Source organism: Sesamum indicum, linkage group LG6 (assembly GCF_026168435.1).
Source record: "Sesamum indicum cultivar Baizhima isolate 11 linkage group LG6, ASM2616843v1, whole genome shotgun sequence".
NCBI lineage: Eukaryota > Viridiplantae > Streptophyta > Magnoliopsida > Lamiales > Pedaliaceae > Sesamum > Sesamum indicum.
Genome location: NC_142662.1, coordinates 14,559,926 through 14,583,481, shown reverse-complemented (window position 1 = coordinate 14,583,481; position 23,556 = coordinate 14,559,926). Strand labels below are relative to the sequence as shown.

General features: G+C 34.2%; 1 protein-coding gene across 1 annotated transcript; it reads left to right on the top strand.

The window, feature by feature from the left end:
* Positions 1 to 23,466, top strand: XTH30 (xyloglucan endotransglucosylase/hydrolase 30). The gene is made up of 4 exons (XM_011083123.3): positions 1 to 236; positions 397 to 497; positions 621 to 829; positions 22,782 to 23,466. The coding sequence occupies exons 1-4, from the start codon at positions 35 to 37 to the stop codon at positions 23,305 to 23,307; spliced, it is 1,038 nt and encodes a 345-aa protein (XP_011081425.1). The 5' UTR covers positions 1 to 34; the 3' UTR covers positions 23,308 to 23,466.
* Positions 23,467 to 23,556: the final 90 nt, after the last annotated feature.

Below are 23,556 nucleotides of genomic sequence, written 5' to 3'. Positions count from 1 at the left end.
GGTAAGAGAGAGAAAAAGAAAAGATAATCTTGAAATGCATTCACCTCTACGATCAAATCGCCTAACTTTCCTCTCTCTTGTCTTGTATTGTTTCATCATCATCAACAACGTCACCACCACCACCACCACCACCACCCTCACATTCCACGAAGCCTATTCTCCTCTCTTTAGCAAATTCAACATTCATCCATCTCCTGACGACAAGACTGTCCGCCTCCTCCTCAATCGTTTCTCAGGTACGTGACCTATACGTATATACATATGCATGCATACCATGAATACGAATTTTGGCGTTGTAAGAATAAGACCTTTCGACATTTCAATTTATATGTATATATATGGATGTTGGATCATGGAATTCTTAGTGTTTTTTTATTTAATTTTTTATATTTTCAGGGTCTGGCATTATATCATCTGATTATTACAACTATGGATTCTTCAGCGCAAGTATCAAGATGCCGTCCCAACATGCTGCTGGCATTGTCGTCGCATTCTACGTATGTGTGTATATATATATATCGAATAAAAAATATTCTTTGAACGTCCTTGAATAATATATTAAGGAATATTAAGAACATTAGTGACTAATATATATATATATATAATTAATGTGGGTGTAGACATCAAATGTGGATACATTTGAGAAGAACCATGACGAATTAGACATTGAATTCTTGGGGAACATTAAAGGGAAACCGTGGAGGTTCCAAACCAACATGTATGGAAATGGGAGCGTGTCCCGTGGCAGGGAGGAGAGATATCGAATGTGGTTCGATCCCACCACACACTCTCATCGCTACAGCATCCTTTGGACCCCCACAAATATCATGTAATTCTCTCTCTCTCTTTCTCTCTCTCTCTCTTTATATATATAGGGACAAATTATAATTGCTTTTCCTGATGTTTGGAATATTATAAATATCTTTGTTGTTTAAAAAAATTACAAATATCCCTCTCAAATGAAAATAATTATGTAGCTCCTAGACAGTGAAGTCAACATTTGCTATTTTACCTTTATTAAATTTTTTAAAAAATAAAAAAAGTATTAGAAAAAATATAAAAAAATTCAAGGGTGAGTAAAATAAATAATCTAGAGGGAATATTAGTTCATAAAAATATTTTAGAAAATTATAAAATATATATAAAATTATAATTTATAATTCTACCAGTTCATCACAAATATTAGATGGAAAAACCTAACGCAATGGACTCGTTGTTAGACGGACGTTAAAATCAATGGGTATTTGTAATTAATTTTTCAAACAAGGAGGTAGTTATAATTATACCAAACCTCAGGGGAGGTGATTGTAATTACTCCCTGTTGTTGGGTGGACCAATGGCTGTTAGGAATGACTAATAAAAAGACCAAGTCACTTGCCTTACTTTTAGCTAATTAACCAACAAATCCACTTTTATTCTATTATACCCGTTGGATTAAGGATTGGATAGAGTCCAATTCATTTCACCTACCTAGTCATGCCTCTATAAATAAGCATGAGTTCTCCTTCATTTTTCACACCAAAAAACAACCTGAGAGCTCTCCTCTTCTAGCTCATTTCTCTTCTTTCTCTTCTGAGTTTTTATATTTTGTTCGTTGTTCCAAGCTTTCTTCCACGAGTGCGCGTGTAAGAAAGTAATAGCTGTGTTAACCTTGGGGAGCGATCGGTTTATACTATCTGCACCACGGTAATACCGAAATTTCATTTTCAAGGCAATGGTTTTCCACGGCACAGTCTTTCAATATTCCAACAGTTGAAAGCGAAATATTGTTATAATGGTTGTTCCAATTGCTAAAACACTGCCTGACCTCTCCAAACTAGAGCCACTTGACGGGACCAATTATAAACGATGGTCACAAAAGTTGCTCATATTTTTTGAACAATTGGACGTGGACTATGTGCTGTTCCAGATTCCACCGGAAACTCCAGCTGAAATCTCCACTCTTGCCATTACTGCAGCGGCAATTCCAGCAGAAGGGACGACTACAAAATCTGAGCACGAGACAAAACTGAAATACGATAGAGATAATAAAATAGTGAGAGATCATCTGCTGAATCATATGAATAATTCTCTGTTCGATTTATTTGTCAACTATAAGAGTGCCAAAGAAATCTGGACTACAATGGAGGCAACATACTGAGGTGATGACGCTGGAAGAAAAAAGTACGTCGTCGGCAAATGGCTTCAATTTCAAATAGTCGATGAGAAGCCTATAATGGACCAAATCCATGAGTACGAGAACCTAGTAACTGAAGTACTAAGTGAGGGCATGAAAATATGTGAAATTTTACAAGCCAACGTAGTACTGGAGAAATTCCCTCCTACTTGGAGTGAATATCGCAACCACTTGAAGCACAAGAAAAAAGATCTAACACTTCAAGAACTAATCAGCCATATGAGAACGGAGAAAGCAATTCGCCTAAAAGATAAGGAAACTTCTCTCTCTTCTGTTTTAGTTAAAGCTAACCTTGTTGAGTCTGCTGGATTTAAAAATAGGTTTCCCCAGAATAAAATAAAAGGCTTTCAAAAGAACAATCAACACAAGACGTTCAAAGGACCTGACAGCAAGATCCAAAAGCACAAAATATCGTGCTACTGCTGTGGGAAGCTAGGACACAAAGTGTACCAGTGCTACCATAGAATGGATCAACAAAAGACAAACCAAAAACCAAATACTAAATCTACTCCACAAGTCAACCTAGCTGCAAATGACGAGATCATCGCTGCGGTAGTTGTAGAAGCCAACTTGATAGAGAACAAAGAAGACTGGATACTAGACACTGGCGCGTCCAGATATTTCTGCTCCAACAAAGCACTATTCCATGAACTTAGCGACGCAACGGAAGGCGAGTGTGTCTTCATGGGAAACTCTACAACTGCGGGAGTCTCGGGTAAAGGAAAGATCTTCCTTAAACTTACTTCTGGCAAAACACTTGCTTTGAATGACGTACTATATGTGCCTTTCTTACGTAGAAATCTAGTTTCTGGTAGTTTATTGAATAAAGCTCGCTTGAAAATTGTGTTAGAATCTAATAAGGTTATAATCACTAGGAATAATGACTTTGTAGGAAAGGGATACTTATCTGGTGGTTTATTTGTTCTAAACACTGTTTCGCCTGCCATTAATAAAATTTCTTGCAGTTCTGCTTATTTGATGGAATCTGTTGATATTTGGCATGGTAGATTAGGACATGTAAACTATTCCTCTATTAAAAGGTTGAAAACTATGAATCTTATAAATATTTCTGACACAAATGGATGTTCTAAATGTGGAGTCTGTGTAGAGGCAAAATGCATAAAGAAACCTTTTAATTCCATCACATCTAGAAGTACTGAATTACTAGAATTAATCTACTCAGATTTAGCTGATTTCAGAAATACATTAAGCAAGGGTGGTAAAAAATATTATATCTCCTTCGTTGATGATTTTTCTAGATACACTAGAATTTATTTATTAAAATCAAAAGATGAGGTTGCTGAAATATATTTGAAATTTAAGGCTGAAGTCGAAAATCAATTGGAAAAGAAGATTAAAAGACTTAGATCTGATAGAGGTGGAGAATATAATACTAAATTCTTAAAAGAATTTTGTGAGATTAATGGAATAATTCATGAAATGTCTGCTCCATATACACCTCAACAAAATGGCATAGCCGAACAGAAAAATAGAACTTTATAAGAAATGATGAATGCTATGCTTTTAAGCTCAGGTATGCCTGATAATATGTGGGGTGAAGCAGCTTTATCTGCATGCTATATCCTTAATAGAGTCCCACATAAAAAATTGGATAAAACCCCTTATGAATTATGGAAATGGTTTGCTCCTAACTTTAAATATCTTAAAGTGTGGGGTTGTCTAGCTAAAGTAGCATATCCAGAATTTAAGAAAACAAACATAGGACCTAAAACCTTTGACTGTGTGTTTATTGGATATGCCCAAAATAGTGCCGCATATAGATTCATGTGTCTAAATGATAACTCTCTTTGTGAATCAAGAGATGCTGAATTTTTTGAACTAGTTTTTCCATTAATTAAAACTTCTAGAACGGATATAGCTTCGTCAAGCAATAAACCTTTGTTAACTTCCTCTAATTCTATTGTGAATGAACCTAGAAGAAGTAAAAGACAAAAAATTGGACATAGTTTTGGACCAGACTTTTTAACTGCTTTCATAACGGAAGACCAAGGAAAGATAAATGAAGACTTTGTTTCAATATTTTTAGTTGAAGATGATCCTAAGACATATGCGGAAGCAATAACCTCCATAGATTCTAGTTTCTGGAAGGAAGCCATTAAAAATGAACTAGATTCTATAATGTTAAATCATACTTGGGGATTTAGTAGATTTGCCTATAGGAAGTAAGCCTATAAAATGCAAATGGGTATTCAAGAAAAAATTAAAACCAGATGGATCAATAGATAAATTTAAGGCACGATTAGTGGTTGTGGGTTATACACAAAAGAAAGACATAGACTACTTTGATACATATTCACCTGTGACAAAGATTGCAACCATTAGAACTCTAGTTGCACTATCAGCTATTCTTGGCTTAATAATTCATCAAATGGATGTAAAAACAGCCTTCCTAAATGGAGACTTGGAAGAAGAAATATATATGAAACAACCAGAGGGGTTTATTATACCTAGCCAAGAAAATAAAGTTTGTAAACTTAGAAAATCACTATATGGGTTAAAAAAAGCACTCAAACAATAGTATGAAAAGTTTGATCATACTTTAAAAACTAATGGATACAAAACAAATGTATCAGATACATGTGTATACTCAAAATTGTTTGGGACAGAATGTGTTATTATATGCCTATATGTCGATGATATGTTGATTTTTGGCAGTAACATAGAAAGAATTGATGAAACCAAAAGATTCTTATCAGTACAATTTGACATGAAAGATCTAGGAGAAGCTGATGTAATCCTAGGCATTAAAATTAGAAAGACAGAAAATGGGTTCTCTCTTTGTCAGTCTCACTACATAAAGAAAATCTTGGACAAGTTCGGTGGTCAAGATGAAATACCAGTCAAAACACCCTATGACGCAAGTATATGTCTCAAAAAGAACAAAGGTGATAGTGTGTCACAAGCTGAGTATGCAAAAATCATAGGGAGTGTTATGTTTCTCATGAACTACACCAGACCTGATATAGCTTATGCTGTGAGTAGACTGAGTCGGTATACCCATAATCCCAATAATGAACATTGGAATGCACTACGTCGCTTGTTAAGATATCTAAAGGGGACTATAAACTTGAGTTTGCATTTTAATAAATTCCCCCCAGTGTTAGAAGGATTTTGTGATGCAAATTAGGTTACCGATAGTGATGAAGTAAGATCAACTAGTGGATTCATCTTTACTTTTGGTGGGGAAGCTATTTCCTGGAAATCTGCAAAGCAAACTTGTATAGCTCGCTCTACTATGGAATCTGAATTTATAGCTCTTGAATTAGCAGGTCAAGAAGCAGAGTGGCTAAGAAACTTATTGGGAGATGTGCCCTTGTGGGGGTCAACTGTGCCAGTGTCTCTGCACTGTGACTCCCAAGCTGCTATTGGAATTGTCAAGAACTATGCTTACAATGGCAAAAGGAGACCTATTCGTATCAGATATGAAGCAGTGAAAGAACTCCTAAAGAATGGGATCATCTCCCTAGATTATGTGAGGTTCGAGAGGAACTTGGCAGATCCTCTCACTAAAGGACTAACCAGGAGAATTATCTTTGAGTCTTCGAGAGCAATGGGGTTAAAGTCCCTTGATTGATGAAATATGGTATTAACCATATAAATCCATAGCCCTGTGTTTGGGTGGTCCTAATAAGGATTTGATGGATAACTCTGACTCTGTTCAGGAAGATAGCCTCATAGCTCAATTGTTGAGTGGTCTATAGACTTGATGAAGCTATCTGTGTTGAGTGTGGAGGTGGGCCGCCTTCTATGAAAGAAAAATGAAAGTTCTTTCTAGAGCACTCATTTGAACCCAAGGTATGAGCGCATGGCCATTAATAGCGCTCGGAACTTTACCGCGGAACAACGAATACTAAGGAATTCATACGTGATTGTGGGGGTCTCAATTTGAGCTATCGAAAGTTCAAGAGTCATATCACTTTCGTTAGCCAAATTGATTGCCTCACTTCACTATGCATTAATTCAATCGAAAGATATTAATGCTTAAGTATATCTATTCCTTCACTCAGAAATCATATTCTTCTTCTATATTAGTCATTTGTGGGGGATTGTTAGGAATGACTAATAAGAAGACCAAGTCACTTGCCTTACTTTAAGCTAATTAACCAACAAATCCACTTTTATTCTATTATACCCGTTGGATTAAGGATTGGATAGAGTCCAATTCATTTCACCTACCTAGTCATGCCTCTATAAATAGGCATGAGTTCTCCTTCAATTTTCACACCAAAAAACAACTTGAGAGCTCTCCTCTTCTAGCTCATTTCTCTTCTTTCTCTTCTGAGTTTTTATATTTTGTTCGTTGTTCCAAGCTTTCTTCCACGAGTGCACGTGTAAGAAAGTAATAGCTGTGTTAACCTTGGGAAGCGATCAGTTTATACTATCTGCACCACGGTAGTACCGAAATTTCATTTTCAAGGCAGTGGTTTTCCACGGCACAGTCTTTCAATATTCCAACAATAGCTTCCTCATGCTCTCCAGTTCCTGCTGCATGTTCACGGGAATCCTCAGCTTCATCTCTGTCCACCACTGCTACCTTTCTCTGTCGTCCTAAACCCCAGATCCCCATGATCATTTTCTTTACTCTTTGACTACCTCGACCGACAACCAAAGTGTTTCCTCGACCCTTTCCGCTACCAACCATGTACATTCGGTTCCTGATAACCCAAGGCCATCTTCCAAACCTAGCATCTATGTATCACAGTTCCGGAATATTGAGACCTCTCTTCCGTTTACCCGGATGAAAAAAAAATGTTGTGTCGTGGATAAGGTATTGCATTCAAAGTGAAATATTGGTACTACAGAAGTGCAAATAGTGTAAATCGTTCGCTGCCCAAGGTTAACACATGTTTGGTGTGTAAAATAAAACAGTTAACTTAGGCTATTTATAGATGAAACATGTTTGTTTTCTTGAGAAAATTGACATCAAGCAGCTGGGCTCTTCACCAGCAGACCAAAAAAAAAAAAAAAAAAAACAAAAACATGTATTTGAGGAGGATTTTTGTCAACCTCCATGTTGGTCATCTTCGAAAAATTAAAAAATGTGAAGAATGTAGGATTTTAATGCAATTTCTCCCAAAAAGTATATATCAACGAAAAACAGAAACACAAGAACAGAGGGAAGAAGAGTTCAGTTTTTTGGTGTGTAAAATGAAACAATAACTGAGGGTATTTATGGATGAAATAGGATATTGTTGAGAAAATCAAACAGTTAGACTCTTCACAAGTAGATAAAAAAAAAGAGTGTATGTGGGTAAGATTTTTCTCAACCTCCATAACTTGGTCATCTTTGAAAAGTTAAGAAATGAGAAGAGTGTAGGATTTTAATGCATTCTCCCAAAAAAAGTATATAATCGAGGCGGCCCAACCTAGCCCAAACGGCTAATGGATGAGCGGGCGCACGCTTGTGATATTTCTTTCAAAATCCACCTACCCACATTTCTTATTCCAAAGGTAATAAGTTGGCTTAATATATATAGGTGGAAAGTACATAGTTTATGTAAGCTATGTGGATCAAAGGAAAAGTAGTTAACTTAGTCCTTCCCAACATTCCCCCACGATTGACTAACTTAGATGAAGAATACGATTTTTTGAGTGAAGGAAGAAACATACGTAAGCACTAATATATTTCAATTGAATTAATACATAGTGAGTGAGGCAATCAATTGAGTTAATGAGAGTGATATAACTCTTGAACTTTCGATAGCTCAAGTTCAGACCCCCACAATTACGTATTATTTCCTTAGAGTTCATTGTTTTGTAATAAAAACTCCAAGTGCTATTAATGGCCATGCGCTAGTACTTTGAATTCTGATGAGTGCTCTAGAAAGAACTTCTTTTTTCTATCCATAGATGGTGTCGTACCTTCACACTCATCTAGATAGCTTCATCAAGTCTATAGACCACTCAGCAATTAAGCTATGAAGCTTTCTTTCTGACCATAGTATGTCAGGATTATCCATCAAATCCTTGTTAGGACCATCGAAACGCAGGGCCATGAATTTATACGGTCATTACCATATTTTATTAGTCTAGGGGTTTGAGCCCGATTGTTCATGCAGACTCAAAAAAAATTCTCCTAGTAAGTCCTTTTGTGAGATGATCTTCCAAGTTCCTCTCGGAACTCACATAATTCAAGGAGATTATCCCATTCTTCAAAAGTTCTTTCGCTGCTCCATGTCTGATGTGAACATGTATCCTTTGGCCATTGTAAGCATAATTCTTAGCAATTTTAATGGCATTTTGGAACCACAGTACAGGTACACTGGTGCAGTTCCCCCCCCCCCCCAAAGGTACATCTCCCAATAAGTCTCTAAGCCACTATGCTTCTTGACCTACTAATTCAAGAGTTATAATTCACATTTCATAGTACAGAGAGCTATACAAGTTTGTTTTGCAAATTTTTAAGAAATAGCTCCCCTAACCAAAGTAAAAACATACCTACTAGTTGAGCTTACTTCATTATTATTAGTTAGCCAGTTAGCATTACAAAATCCTTCTAACACTGCAGGAATTTATTAAAGTGCAAACTCAAATTTATTGTACCCTTTAGATTTCATTGTTGGGATTGTGGGGTATAACACTTAGTCTACTCACAGCATAGGCTATGTCAGGTCTAATATAGTTCATGAGAAACATAGCGGTCGTTATGATTTTAGCATACGTAACTTGTGACCCACTATCATCTTTATTCCTTTTAAGATATATGCTTGGATCATAAGGTGTCATAACTGGTATGTCATCTTGACAATCCAATCTTTCAAAGATTTTCTTTAGATAGTATGATTGACACAAAGAGAATCCATTTTTAGATTTCCTAATTTTAATGCCTAAGGATTATATCTTTCACCTACATCTTATGTCAAACTATGAGGACAAGAATCTCTTAGTTTCCTTAATTATTTCTACGTTGATTTAAAAAATCAGCATGTCATCAACTATAGACATATAATAACACATTAGTTCCAAATAGTTTTGAGTACATACATGTATCTTATGTATTTGTATTGTATCCATTAGTCTTTAAGGTATGATCAAACTTTTCATACCATTGTTTAGGTACTTGTTTAAGTCCACGTAGTGATTTCTTGAGTTTACATACTTTATTTTCTTGACCAGGCACCACAAACCCTTTAGGTTGTTCCATATATATTTTTTATTTCAAGCCACCATTTAAAAAGACTGTTTTTACATCCATTTGATGAATTATTAAGCCATGAACTGCTGGAGTGTAACTAGTTCTAATGGTTGCAATCTTTGTCATAAGTGAATATGTGTCAAAGTAGTCTATACCTTTCGTTTGTAAATATCCTACAAGCACTAACCGTGCTTTAAATTTGTCTATTGATCCATCTAGTTTCATTTTCTTCTTGAAAATTCATTTGCTTTTTGTAGGCTTCCTATACGCAAATCCATTGAATATAAAGTATAATTTAACATGATGGAATCTAAGTCATTTTTAATGGATTCTTTCCAGAAACTAGAGTTTATATAAATTATTACTTCCATATATGTCTTAAGATCTTCTTCAACTAGAATATCAAAACAAAGTTTTCATTTAATTTCTCTAGGTCTCAAGTTAAGAATGCAGTTAAAAAATCAGGTCCAAAACTATGTTCCGTTTTTTCTCTTACTTCTTCTTAGTTCATCCATAACAGAATTAGAGGAAGTTTCCAAAGGTTTGTGACTTGAAGAAGCAATATCTGTTCTAATAGTTTTATTCAAAGGAAAAACTAGTTCAAAGAGTTCAGCATCACTAAATTCATAAAGAGCGTTATCATTTAAACACCTCAATCTATATGCAGTATTATTTTGGGTGTATCCAATAAACACAATCAAAAGTCTTAGGTCCTATATATATTTGTTTTTCTAAATTCTTGATACGCCACTTTAGCCAAAAACCCCACACTTTTAGATAGTTAACGTTAGGTGCAAACCCTTTCTATATTTCATAAAGGGTTTTATTCAATTTTTTATGTCGAACTCTATTAAGGATATAGCATGTAGATAAAACTGCTTTCCTCATATATTATTTGGCATACCCGAGCTTAAAAAGCATCCTTCATCATTTATTTTAGGCTTCTATTTTTTCGTTCAGCTTTGCCAATTTGTTGAGGTGTATAAGGTGCACTTATTTCATGCATTATTTCCATTAGTCTCGCAAAATTCCTTCAAAAAATTAGTGTTGTATTCTCCACCACCATCGGGCCTAAGTCTTTTAATTTTCTTATCTAGTTGATTTTGAACTTCAGGTTTAAATTTAAAAAATATTTCAGCAGCCTCATCTTTTGATTTCAATAGATTAATCCTAGTATATCTAGAACAATCATCAACAAAGATAATATAATAATTTTTACCACCCTTGCTAATGTATTTTTTAAATCAGCTAAATTCAAGAGCATTCTTTTGCATCAGATATATTTATAAGATTCATACCTTTCAACCTTTTAAATGAAGAAAGGTTTACATGTCCTAGTCTAGTATGCCGCACATTGATAAATTATATCGAATATGCAAAACTGAAAGAATTATTAAGAATAGTGGGAATAGTGTTCAATACATATAACTCATCTGATAAGTATCCCTTTCCTATAAAGTCATTATTTTTAGTGATTATGACCTTATCAAACTCTAACACAATTTTCAAACTAGCTCTATTCAACAAACTACCAAAAACTATATTGCTACGTAAAGAAGGCACATATAATACATCATCCAAAGCTAAGGTTTTGTCAGATGCATGTTTAAGGAAAATCTTTCCTTTACCTAAAACTCCTGCTATAATGGAGTTCCCCATGAAGGCACATTTTCCATCAGTTGCATCAAAAAGTTCGTGGAATAGGGCTTTGTTGGATAGAAATGCCTATATGCACTAGCGTCCAGTATCCAATCAACTTTGTTCTCCACCAAATTTGCCTTTACAACTACTGCATCGATGATCTTGCCTTTTTCGGCTAGGTTGACTTTCGGAGCAGCTTGAGTGGTTTGCCTTCTGTTTGCTTCTGTTTTTCGACTAGGTTGACTTCTGGTTTGCCTTCTATTGGTCCTTTTTTTGGTAGAATTGGTACGCTTCATGGACGATTTTCCGTAGGAAAGCACAATTGTTTGTTCTTTTGGATCTTACTATCAGTTCCCTTGAATGACTTGTGTTGGTGCTCTTTTTTGAATTTTTTTCCCTTTATTCTAGTGAAACCTGTCTTTAAACCTAACAGATTCAACAAGGTTAGCTTTAACAGAAAGAGAAAAGATATAACTTTCCTTATCTTTCATACGGTTTGCTTCCTCTATTCTCATATGGTCGATCAGCTCCTGGAGAGTTAGGTCACTTTTTTTGTGCTTTAGATGGTTTCGTTATTCGCTTCAAGTGGGGCGGGGGGGGGGGGGATTTTTCAAGTAGTACATTAGCTTGCAAAATTTCACACATTTTCATACCTTCACTCAGCACGTGTACCACTAAGTTCTCATATTCATGGACTTGGTCATTATTGACTTCTCATCAATCATTTGAAACTAAAGTCACTTGCCCACAACGTACTTCTTTCTCCTGGCATCGTCACCTCCATATCTTATCTCCAATGTACTCCACATTTCTTTAGCACTCCCATGATTGACAAATAGGTTCAAGAGAGAATTGTTCATATGATTAACCAAGTGACATCTCATTTTTTTGTTGTCTCTATCGTATTTTTTCGGCCTCATCTTTAGGTTTTTTTGGAGTTTGCAATTATGGCAACTGACTGAAGTTATGGCAACCATCTGGGTTACCACAAGAGTTCCAATTTTTGGGGTATTTTGGAATAGCACGTAGTCTACATCCAACTATTTGAATAAATGAACAGCTTCTGTGACCAAATTTGTAGTTGGTCCCATCGAGTGGCTCCAATTGGAGAGATCAAGTAGTTTTTAGGAATGGGAATAGCCATTCGAATGTTGAAGGAGAATTTCTCTTTCAATTGTTGGAAAAATAATATTATGCCGTGGATAAGCTACTGCTTAGAAAGCAAAATTTTGGTACTACCATAGTGTAAACCGTTCACTCCACAAGATTAACATAGTTGTACTCTTAAACACGTGAACTCATGATAGAGAACTTGGAAGAACGAACGTAAAACACTCAGAAAAGAAGAGACAAACATAGAAACAGAAGAAGCACTACAAGAAAACAATGCTATAGCAATGGATTTTTGCAACGAAATTTGCATAAATCCGTTGCAAAATAGTGTTGCCACGAAAATTTGAATGGAAAATTTTCTGTTGCTATAAGTACTAATGCTATAGTTGTAGTGATTTTCTCCTTCCATGGCAAAATAATTGTCCGTTGCAAATTGTGCTGCCAAAACTTTGACTTTTGACAAATCTTGCAATGAATTTTGCAACGACAAACTGCAACAGAATTTGTTGTATTTTTGCAATGACTTTGTGATAATATTTTCGCTGCAAAATTTGTGGCAATTTCATTGCAATATCTTATTTGATTACAAATGACATTTGAAACAAAAATCCATTGCAAATTTTACAGCGACATATGAAACGAAATTCGTGGCAAAATTGCAACACGTTTCTTCCGTTCTATCCATTGCAAATTTTGCATGAGATTTTACAACAAAAGTTTTGCTAAAATCTATTGCAAAATTTTACTACGAAATTTTGCAATAAAATTTTATAATTTCTTTTGTTTCAAATTTTGACATAATTTTTTAAATTAAACTTACATTTAAGTTACAAATAAAAGTTCATAAAATTCAAAAATAACAAAATTTAATAAAAAAATATAAAATGATAATTGAATACATGTCAATACTTGTCCACTATACAAAAATATAAAGTTTCGTTCCAATATTAAATATGGTGGTAATTATCATTTTCACTATCATTTATACATAGTTGGTCAAATCAGGATGGCAAATTATTGTCACCGAGTTATTTTCTGATTCAATTACATCATCCAACATGGTACCAAAATATATGTGAATTGCATCCTTAGCATTTACATCTATTTCTTTCTGTACTTCACTTTCCGACGCCAACCTCCCTCAATCCTCTGTGTACCAAATCTACATAAGCATGTAACTTAGTTAAATTAATTTAATAGAAATAGTTAACTTAGTTAAATTAGTTTAGTTAAAACTTTTAAGTTTCTATTAACTAAGCTGAATTAGTTTAATTGAAGTTTTTAAGTGCATAGTTAACTTAGTTAAATTAGTTAAGGTGAAATATTTAGGTTGAAATAATTTAGTTGAAATTTTTAAGTTCATAGTTAAATTACCTTTGTTGAAACTTTTAACTTTGAGTTAACTAAGTTGAAATAGTTTAATTGAAGTTTTTAAGTTTATAGTTAACTTTGTTAAATTATTCTAATAGAAACTTTTAAGTTTGAGTTAGCTATGTTGAAAAAGTTTAGTTGAAGTTTTTATGTTCATAGTTAAATTAGTTTAGTAGAAACTTTTAAGTTTATAGTTAAATTAGTTTAATCGAACCTTTTAAATTCACAGTTAAATTAGTTCAGTAGAACCTTTTAAGTTCATAGTTAAATTAATTTACTTGAACCTTTTAGATTTGAGTTAATTGAGTTGAAATAGTTTAGTTGAAACTTTAAAGTTCATAGTTAAATTAGTTTAATTGAAACTTTTAGATTCATAGCTTTTAACTTAAATCATAATCTACAATCATCAACAACAACACTCATTCATCTCATCAACACAATCATCCCCTTATAGAAACTAAACAATATATAAAATTCATTTACCATTACAATATATACTAAACATATAAAATATATTCATCCACCATTATCATATATATCAAACAATATAAACAACAATATACACACCATTACATAAATCAAAATATAAATATGACAAGACAAGTATGACAAACCCATGTGACCTATAATTTCAAGAAATTGAGAATTAAAATAGGAATGCATTCTCAATGAAAATGGCTTGACCAAACAAAATTCCAACTACCCAAATAGTGAAAAGTGAAAAAAATCTCATTGAAAACACAACCAAACGGGCTCTAAACTTTTAACACCATTATATAAATATGAAATTCCAAAAACAAGACAACAAAGTAGACTTTTGACTACCATTACATACACCATTATTCAACTTCTTGACACCACTATACTATCAAAATATACAAAAATATACCACCAAAGTAAATTATTTTTAACATCTACAACAAATCGATATTTACAACACTATAACACCAAAACAAACCATCTTAAAAAGAAAAAAAAAAACATACCTGAAAATTTTAGGTTTTCCTCAAATCTATTAAAGAAAGAAACAAAAATACAAAAATGTTAATTATCCATCTACCAAAAACAAAATAAAATATATCTTTAAAAAATCATAAAGAAGAGAAGAGAGAAAGTTTGTGGCGGCAATGGGGTAGCGGGTGGAGGCGTTTGGCAGCCGGCGGCGGCAGGGGGATGACAAGAGAAGAGTAGTGGTGAGTGAGAGAAGAACAGTGGTGGTTGTGAGAAGAGAGGGAGAGAAAATGCAAGAGAAAATGAGAGAGAAATCAAAATGAAATGCTGCAAAAGAATGGGGAAAAGGGGGGAGGGAAACGAAAAAAAGAGGGAGAATGAAGATAAAAAATTTGACGTTAATTTTTATTATTAAAATTATAGAATGTATATCTTATGTATATATATTTTTTCAAAAGAATTATATTTTTTTGTAATTTAATTTAAATTATATAAATTTCTGTTTTTATAAAAAAATTAAAATTAAAATTTATGTCTTATTTATATATTTTTATACATTATGTAATTATACTTCTTTATTTATTTTTTTATACTTTCTCAATATATATAAATGAGAAATATTGTAATAAAATACAATACATTAATAAATAATAATCATCATCTCAAAGAATTAAATAAGACACATGTGTTCAATCAATAATCATCTTGTCTAAGAGCTTCATCATCATCTTGTCCAAGTGTTTGTTTATCATCATAATTCTTATCATTAGGTTCATAATTTTTAAAGCTATCTTTTTCTTCTTTTTCATCAGCAAATTCTTTATTATCGGTATACCGCTTGTCATGTACAGGTGTAATTTCATTTTCTGTAGTAAATATTGGAACAGATTCAATCTCGTCCTCTTGAAACATTGTCTCAGTCCACCTTGACTCAACTTTGTGGTAGGTCGTATTCAGATTTAATGTTAACTAGCCTCGCTACCCCAGATAACTAACAGTGCCTCTTGCTCTCACTGTATGACTGATGATATGTAGCGCTTACAATATCAAAAAAATTATCAACATTGTAAATTACGTTGTCGTTAGAACTCACATAAGCCTCGTTCTCATGTGTTTCATTTAATCTGTCCTCATATTTATGATATCCATGACCAATATATGATGGGGGAAATACATGACTAGTTGCATCAAACACCATTCTCTGATTCCAATTTAGTTGCTCATAGGTATTCTAGTGTGTCACCTGGTCAAACAAGTTACGTTCAGATATTGAATGCTCATATTCTGGCTCACCATGAGATAATTATAGTAATTTTCTACAAACCCTTTTTTAAGGAGGTTGTATGTCGCCTCCTTTGTGGATTTGTATTATCATTCTTACATTTACTACATGGATAATGAATTTCTCTTTATCCATAAAAAAATGTTGTGCTTTTTCTTAGTTTATAAACTCTGTCGCTCCGTCTTGAAATTCTTTTCCACCAACTTTATGGAGTAGATTTTTCCACACATCCGCTTTCTCAACACTCTCCTCATTTTTATTCTAAAACCAACAAATATATATACATTTAATAACGACATAGATAATAAGCTAGTTCAACCTCTAGACGTGTGACTTGTTGCACTGGCTTGATCACAATTAGTTAAATCTCACATAGAAGATCAAACTTCCACTACGATAAAAGAAATGAGAAGTAAGAATGAGTAAAAAAATGTATAATAAAACAAGAACGAATAAAGATGTAAGTATTCTTTTATCGCCTTTCTGCAGCGAATTTTGCCATGACCCTCGCGTCCGCTGCAAAATTCGAGGTAAAAGTGTAATTTTGCCACGGACCAAACTTCCGTTGCAAATATGATTACAAATTTATCATCAAACTTTGCCACGGCTTTGTATTCGTGACCAAAACTGCTGCAACACTCAAGTCTTTAATTTGCAATGTAAAACATACTAGAAAGTTCGTGGCGAAAATAATTGCTTTTTTTTTTTAAAAAAAATTTTGCAACTTGAAAATCGTTGCAAAAGTCGCTGCAAAAAATTTAATTAAATTGCAACGGCTTCTTTCCGATGCAATATTTGTTGCAAGTTATTAGCAACGGACATAATTTCAAAATTCGTTGCAAACTTAGCCACGAATATTAATTGTTGCAAAAATTGTTGCAAACTAGCAACGGATATGGTCCGTGGCAAAGTTTGATGTGACTTTTGCAACGAAATTGGGTCATCCAAGAGTTGACCGATTTTTGAAATGGACATTTGCAGCGGAATGTCCATTGCAACATTTCATTGTTGTTTTGCCACTAAAAACTCAAATTTTTGGAATTGTATTGCAAAGTCTTGGCAAAGTCCATGGCAAAGTTGCCAAGGAAATCTCTGCTCCAAAAAGTCCGTTGCTATAGCATTGCTTTTTTGTAGTGAAAAGAAGGGAGGAAGAGCTCGATTTTTTGGTGTGTAAAATGAAATAGTAGCTGAGGCTATTTATAGATGAAACAGACTCGGTTTGATGAGAGAATCAAATAGCTGACTCTTAACCAGCAAATAAAAAAATGTGTAAAAAAAGATTTTTCTTCTCAACCTCCATGACTTGGTCATCTTTGAAAATTTCAGAAATGATAAGAGTGTAGGATTTTAATGCAATTGCTCTAGAAAAGATATATAACTGCGCGGCCCAGTTGAGACAGGGACGGGACGAGCGGGCACGCGTATGTGGTATTTCTTTCAAAAATCCTCCTACCCACACTTCTCATAGCAAAGATAGTAAATTGACTTAATATATATAGGTGGAGAGTAGTTTATGTAAGTTATATGGAACAAAGGAAAAGTAGCTAACCTAGTCATTCCCATCATACCCCTCATATGGACAATACATATAAAGCTAAACTTACTTCAATAAAAAAAATGTGAATGTTCAATTTAATAATATTGGTACGAAGTAATATAACTGTTGATTCAAACACAATAACTAAACTTGCATGATTTTAAAAAATATCATTTTATTAATTAATCATAGACATTAATTTATATTTTTTAATGATATAATATATTTAGATAATATAGCATATAACATATAAAAATTCTAAAATATTTAATAAGTGAAATTGTAAATTTGATTATTGTTAAATTGTTCAAATTATTTAAAAATTTAAATATCAACTTTAAATATGACATTTTAAAAATAAATTAAAAAAAGATGAATTGAATTAAGGTTATTATAACGAGGGTCAAGTTGTGAAATATGAAATTGAATTTATTTATAAAAAAAACCAAAGTAGCTAAAAGCACCCCGGAGATGCTTTTAACTTTTAGCCTAAAGAGTTTTTCTTAGCAGTTTCAAAAGTAGAAGCTGGCATCACAAACACTTTAGAAGTACATTTTTTGAGCTAGAATCTGAAAAGCACTTCTTTGAAGCTTGCGCAAACACTCCCAGTATTGACCAAAGCAATAAGATTTGTGCCAATGTAATATATGTATCAAAATGTGAATGTGTATGAGTTCACATGAAACCTCTTTCCTTCATGATTGAAAGATTATTATCTTACGTAGTACCAGAGCTCTAAAACGTCTTAAAGGACCTGTGAGTTACTAGTGATAACACCAGCAAGTTTTCATCTCATAAGACCAAAATAGAACAAAAAAGAAAATCAAACCTCAGACTTATGGCTTCCAACAATATCCCAACTCTTTCATCCCTAGCTTTCAGAGGTGAAAACTATCAAGTGTGGGATGTCAGGATGAAAGCTCACCCGAGAGGTCTTGGTTTGTGGTAGTGGGTTGAGATTGAGAAGCAAATATAACCTTTGGGAAAACACCAAAAGAGGCTTGGGACAAACTCAAGGAGATGTACATAGGTAGTGATAGAACTAGGAGAATGCAGATTCTGAATGTTAAGAGGGAATTTGAAGTTTTGAGGATAAAGTTAATGAATCTATCAGCGAATATGTGGGCAAACTCGTGGAAGTTGTAAATAGAATCCAGCTTCTGGGAGAGGATTTAACAGAAAAAAGGGTGGTAGAGAAAGTTCTAGTTAGCTTACCTTAAAGATTTGAGTCTAAGATCTCCTCTCTTGAAGGCTCAAAGGGCTGAACCAAAATTTCCTTAACTGAGCTTGATCATGCTTTCCAAGCTCAAGAATAGAGAAGATCAATGAGGCAAGAAGATAGGAACAAAGGGGCCTTCCTTGCAAATCCAAAAGGAAAAGCTCCTCATGGTAGAGATAGGTAGCAAGCTGGTGAGAAGAAATCCAAGGAGAAGAATGAGATCCAAGTAAAAGTTTTGACAAAAAGGGATATCCTCCATGTCCTCAATGCAAGAAGAAGAGTCATTCAGAGAATTTTTGCTGGTTTAGGCCAAGTGTGTAGTGCAGATCATTCAAACAATTCAGTCATGTAGAAAAGGTTTGCAAGAATAAAAATGATCAACAACTACATCAAGGACAACAAGCACATATAGTAGAAAATCAGTAGCAACAAGACCAACTCTTCATTGTTACAAGTCATGCAATAAACAATTGTATAGAAACTTGACTTATTGATAGTGGTTGTAGAAACCACATGACCCTTGAATTGGTCAGGGGGTTATAACAGTCCCATAAGTCGAAAGCGAAGATTGGGAACGGAGACTCGGTTGATGTCAAAGGGTATAAAAATATCTCGGATGTATTATTTGTACCTGAAATCAACCAAAGCATGTTGAGTGTGGTCTAAATGCTAGAGAGGAATTATTCTTTGCAGTTTCAGAATAAGTTATGCATCATTGTTGATGATGCTGGTTGTGAGTTGATGACAGTAAAAATGAGAGACTCCAATAATTGGAAAGAGACTAATTTGAATGCTTATAACATTATCTTTTCACTTAAAACCTGCATTACAAAGGCTTAATTCAGGGTATGCTATCATTTATGGTGAGAAAAATGTTGTCAAGTCTGTCAATTTGGAAAAGAAAGTAGATTGTCATTTCCTATAAACAAGACCTTGAGAGCTTCTAAAAGGTTGCAATTGATCCATACTGATGTGTGAGGACCAACGAAGACACTATCGTTGAATGGAAATAGGTATTTCATCTTATTATAAATGATTACACAGGGATGTGTTGGGTTTACATCATGAAACAAAAGCCAGAGGTTGCTAATTTGTTTCAAAATTTGAAGGCGTTGGTGGAACATCAAACAAATTGCACCATTAAAGTGATAAGATTGGATAATGAAACAAAATATACATCAGACAAATTTGATAGGTTTTGTGCTGAAGCTGGAATTTAACATCAATTGACTGTTACTCTTCTCAACAAAATGGAGTGAGTGAGAAGAGGAATAGAACTATTGTGGAGATGGCAAGTGTTTGTTGATGAAAAAGAAGATGCGTAAGTGTTTTTGGGTAGAAACTGCTAGTGTAGTAGTGTATTTGTTGAGTATACTTCCAACTGAGGTTGTGGAGGATAAAACTCCATTTAAGGCTTGGCATGGAGTTAAACCAATTGTGGAGCACCTTAAAATATTAAGTGTTGAAAAGAGTCAAGTTAGACTACAAAGTGGAGATGGGAATCTTCATGGGATATAGCTCTACCTCCAAAGGCCATAGATTTTTCAGTTTGAAAACAAAAAGTTGGTGGTTAGCAAGGACATCAAATTTTATGAAGCAACATTATCGGAAAAGAACGCTTTAGAACCTGCAAATGCTGATCTAATTGAAGTAATCACACCTCAGGCTTTAAAAGAAGTTAAGGATGAAGTTGGTGTAGGTTAACTTTGATGATGTACCAGTAAGAGGACCAAGATCACTAAATGAAATCTATGAGAGATGTGAGATAGCGGTACTAGAGCCTACACGTTATGATGAAGTTGCTGAAGAGAATGGGTGGAGAGTTGCAAAAGAGGAGGGGTTAAAAATCATAAATAAAAATGAAACTTGGAAGCTAGTATATAGGCCAAAAAATCAAAAGACGATTGGTTTCAAATGGGTTTTCAGAATCAAATATAACCGAAATAGCTCAGTAAGTAAGCTCACAGCTAGACTAGTCGTAAAAGGCTGTATTCAAGAGTGTAGTGTTGTGATCTTAAAACTTTTGCTCCAGTGGCTAGGCATGATGCTATAAGGCTTCTAGTACTTTAGCAGCAAAGATGGGTTGGAAAATTCATCAACTCGATATGAAGTCAGCTTTTCTTAATGGTGTTACTAACGAAGAAGTTTATGTTGGCAACCAGAAGGATTTCAATTTCAGGTTGTGAAGTTAAAGTTTACAAGCTACACAAAGCGCTCTATGGCCTGAAACAAGCTCTAAGAGCTTGGTATAGTAGAATTGATGTCTATTTGTTGCAACAAGGATTTAAAAGAAATGAAAACGAAGCTACTTTATATGTGAAGAAAGTTTAGGAAGAAGATCAACTTATTGTCTCTTTGTACGTAAATGACTTGATGGCTATAGGTGGTAATTCAAGAATCTTGATATTGTTTATAAGGCAAAAGGAGAGAGAATTTGGAATGACCAATTTGGGTGAGATGAAATATTTCTTAAGCATGGAAATTCACCAATGTCAGGTTGGAATCTTCATCCCACAACGAAAATTGCTTTGGAAATCTTGAAGAATGAAGCTACCAAAGTAAATGCTTCAGTCTATAAGTCTAGTTGCAGCCTACTCTATTTGTGTGCTTTAAGACAAGACTTAATGTTCTCTGCAAGTTTGCTCTTGAGATCTATGCACTCTCGTAGTTATTTCACCCCCTCCTCGTCTGCTGACCAGATGAAACCCTTTGCCACGGATGCCCACAGCTTCGTCTTCCAGTCCCATCCATTACCACGCACTTCCTCGTATCATCGATCACCTCTATCAAAATCTCTTTGCAAATTCCCCACCCAATGCCCCAATTCGGAGACATGTCGTTCCATCAGGCCCGACTAACTATTGCTTTTGAGGCCAAAACATTACTCATACCTAAATAGTATAACAAACGTTTTGGCCAAAATTAAGAGAAATGTTGATTAACTAAGGTCAAAACTTAAGTTATCGTATTGATTTTGTTTGATCATGGTAAATAGTGTTAATTTACCATAATATTTATACATAGTTGTTTATAAGGAAAAAATACTAATTATCCTTTGTGATATGGGGTACGTGCAAAATACTCCCTATGAAAAATAACTCAAATTACCTTCATGTATTTTTTAAAACGAGAAAGAGTGGTGAGGTGCACGTGCCCTGCTTTCGATTATGCGTGATTTTTTAAGAATAAAATATTATTTTTTATATAATATGTTAAACATATAATTGATTAATATATTATATAAATATTTATTAAAAAATAAAAATATTATTTGATATACAACATATAACATTTTAACAACATATATTATTTAATTTAAAAAAAAAACAAACAAATGCTACTCCCCAATCTACACCATCGCCCATCCCCTTCTCCCACTCACCCCATCATTGCCCCTCCAAATTCTCAGCCCCCTGGACTTCCTCTCTCTTCCCAACTCCTTTCTGTTGTCGCCGCCCCACTCCATTTCTCAATTCCCGCCCCGTCGCCGCCCCCTCCCCCTTTCCCAGCTCCCGCCCCATCGCCACCCCCTTCCTATATCCCTAATCTCATATAAGACTCATGATTTGAATTGAAAAGTTTAAACCATTGATATTGTTATAAGTTGATTTTGGATCTTAAATTCAATCAGATCCGACGGTTCTTAAATAAACTAATAAATGTAATTCAACAGGTAAACATTAAAAAGATAAAAAGTAAATTAAAAAAAGGCATGTAAACTATGAATTTGCGTGAGGGGTAAATTGCTCTAATTTAATAAAAACACAAGAAAGTAATTTGGTATTCTTTTCTAGGGAGGAGGGGAGTGATGGTGATTTGCTCATTTGCAATATCATTAGGGTAAATTAAATTAAAACCTAATTTATAATATAGAAAATAATTAATTTTTTTTTCGAGAAAACCCTCTTAAAATGAAAAACTTAGAGATATATTCCAATCCCATATTCCCGTAAATTATAAACGAACCATAAACTCGTCTCTCAAATTCCAATCTCAAAGCAATAACATAATGATATTTTCAACGGAAATTATACTTACACTCCTTTAATTTATGGTCTATTTATAAAAATTTCATGTCTTTTGCGAAATTATAGAAATCTCCCATATCAATCAAAAAGTAGGAGTTTGTGTAATGATCTCCACGTTTTTTGGAGTGTATGTGTAATTTTTAAAAAATAAAGATAGTTTGTGAAATATTGACGTTTCTAGTGGATGTATGTGTAAAATTTCAAAAGATAAAGATAATTTATATAAATAAACCATAAGACAAAGTATAAATATAGTATGAACCCTATCTTTTACAATATAATAATATATAATATGCTATAAATTCAGATTTTATGTGGACAATATTCCAATACGAGAGGTAGTCCGGACTGCAGGCATGAGAGGGGACTATCCATCAAAGCCGATGTCCGTTTACGCGACAATATGGGATGCTTCGTCCTGGGCCACTGATGGCGGCAAAGAGAAAGTTAACTACAAATACGAACCCTTCGTCACAGAGTTCAAAGACCTAGTTCTTGAGGGCTGCATTGTTGATCCCACCGACCAAATCTTATCCTCCAACTGCACTGATAATATCGCGGAATTGATGGCCAAGGACTACTCCAATATCACTTCGGAGGGCCGGAAATCCATGAAGTGGTTCCGAGAAAAATATATGTACTATTCGTATTGCTACGATAATATTAGGTATCCGGTGCCCCCGCCAGAATGTGTGATTGTTCCCTCAGAGAGGAACTTGTTCAAGAACAGTGGGAGGCTGAGGAGTAAGATGAAGTTCCACGGCAGCCACCACCGCCGTGGGAGGGCCAACAGGCGGCGTCGGAACAAGAATAAAGGTGTTAGTGATGTGTGACTGTGTGGAGTACTGCATGTTTGTTGTTTCTTTTATGGTTAGGTGTAGTAGTAGTTATATATTATGTTGCAAGAAATCTATTAGATGGTAATTGGTAAGACAAATGTAGAATGTGGTGGTTGGAAGAGTGACAAGCTTCTTCACGATTGGATTTTACAAGTGTTTTTTTTCATTTCTCAAGTTCAATTTTTTACCTTAATATTCCTAAATTTTGGTTTCTGTCTTAAATTGATCTCTTTGATCATATTA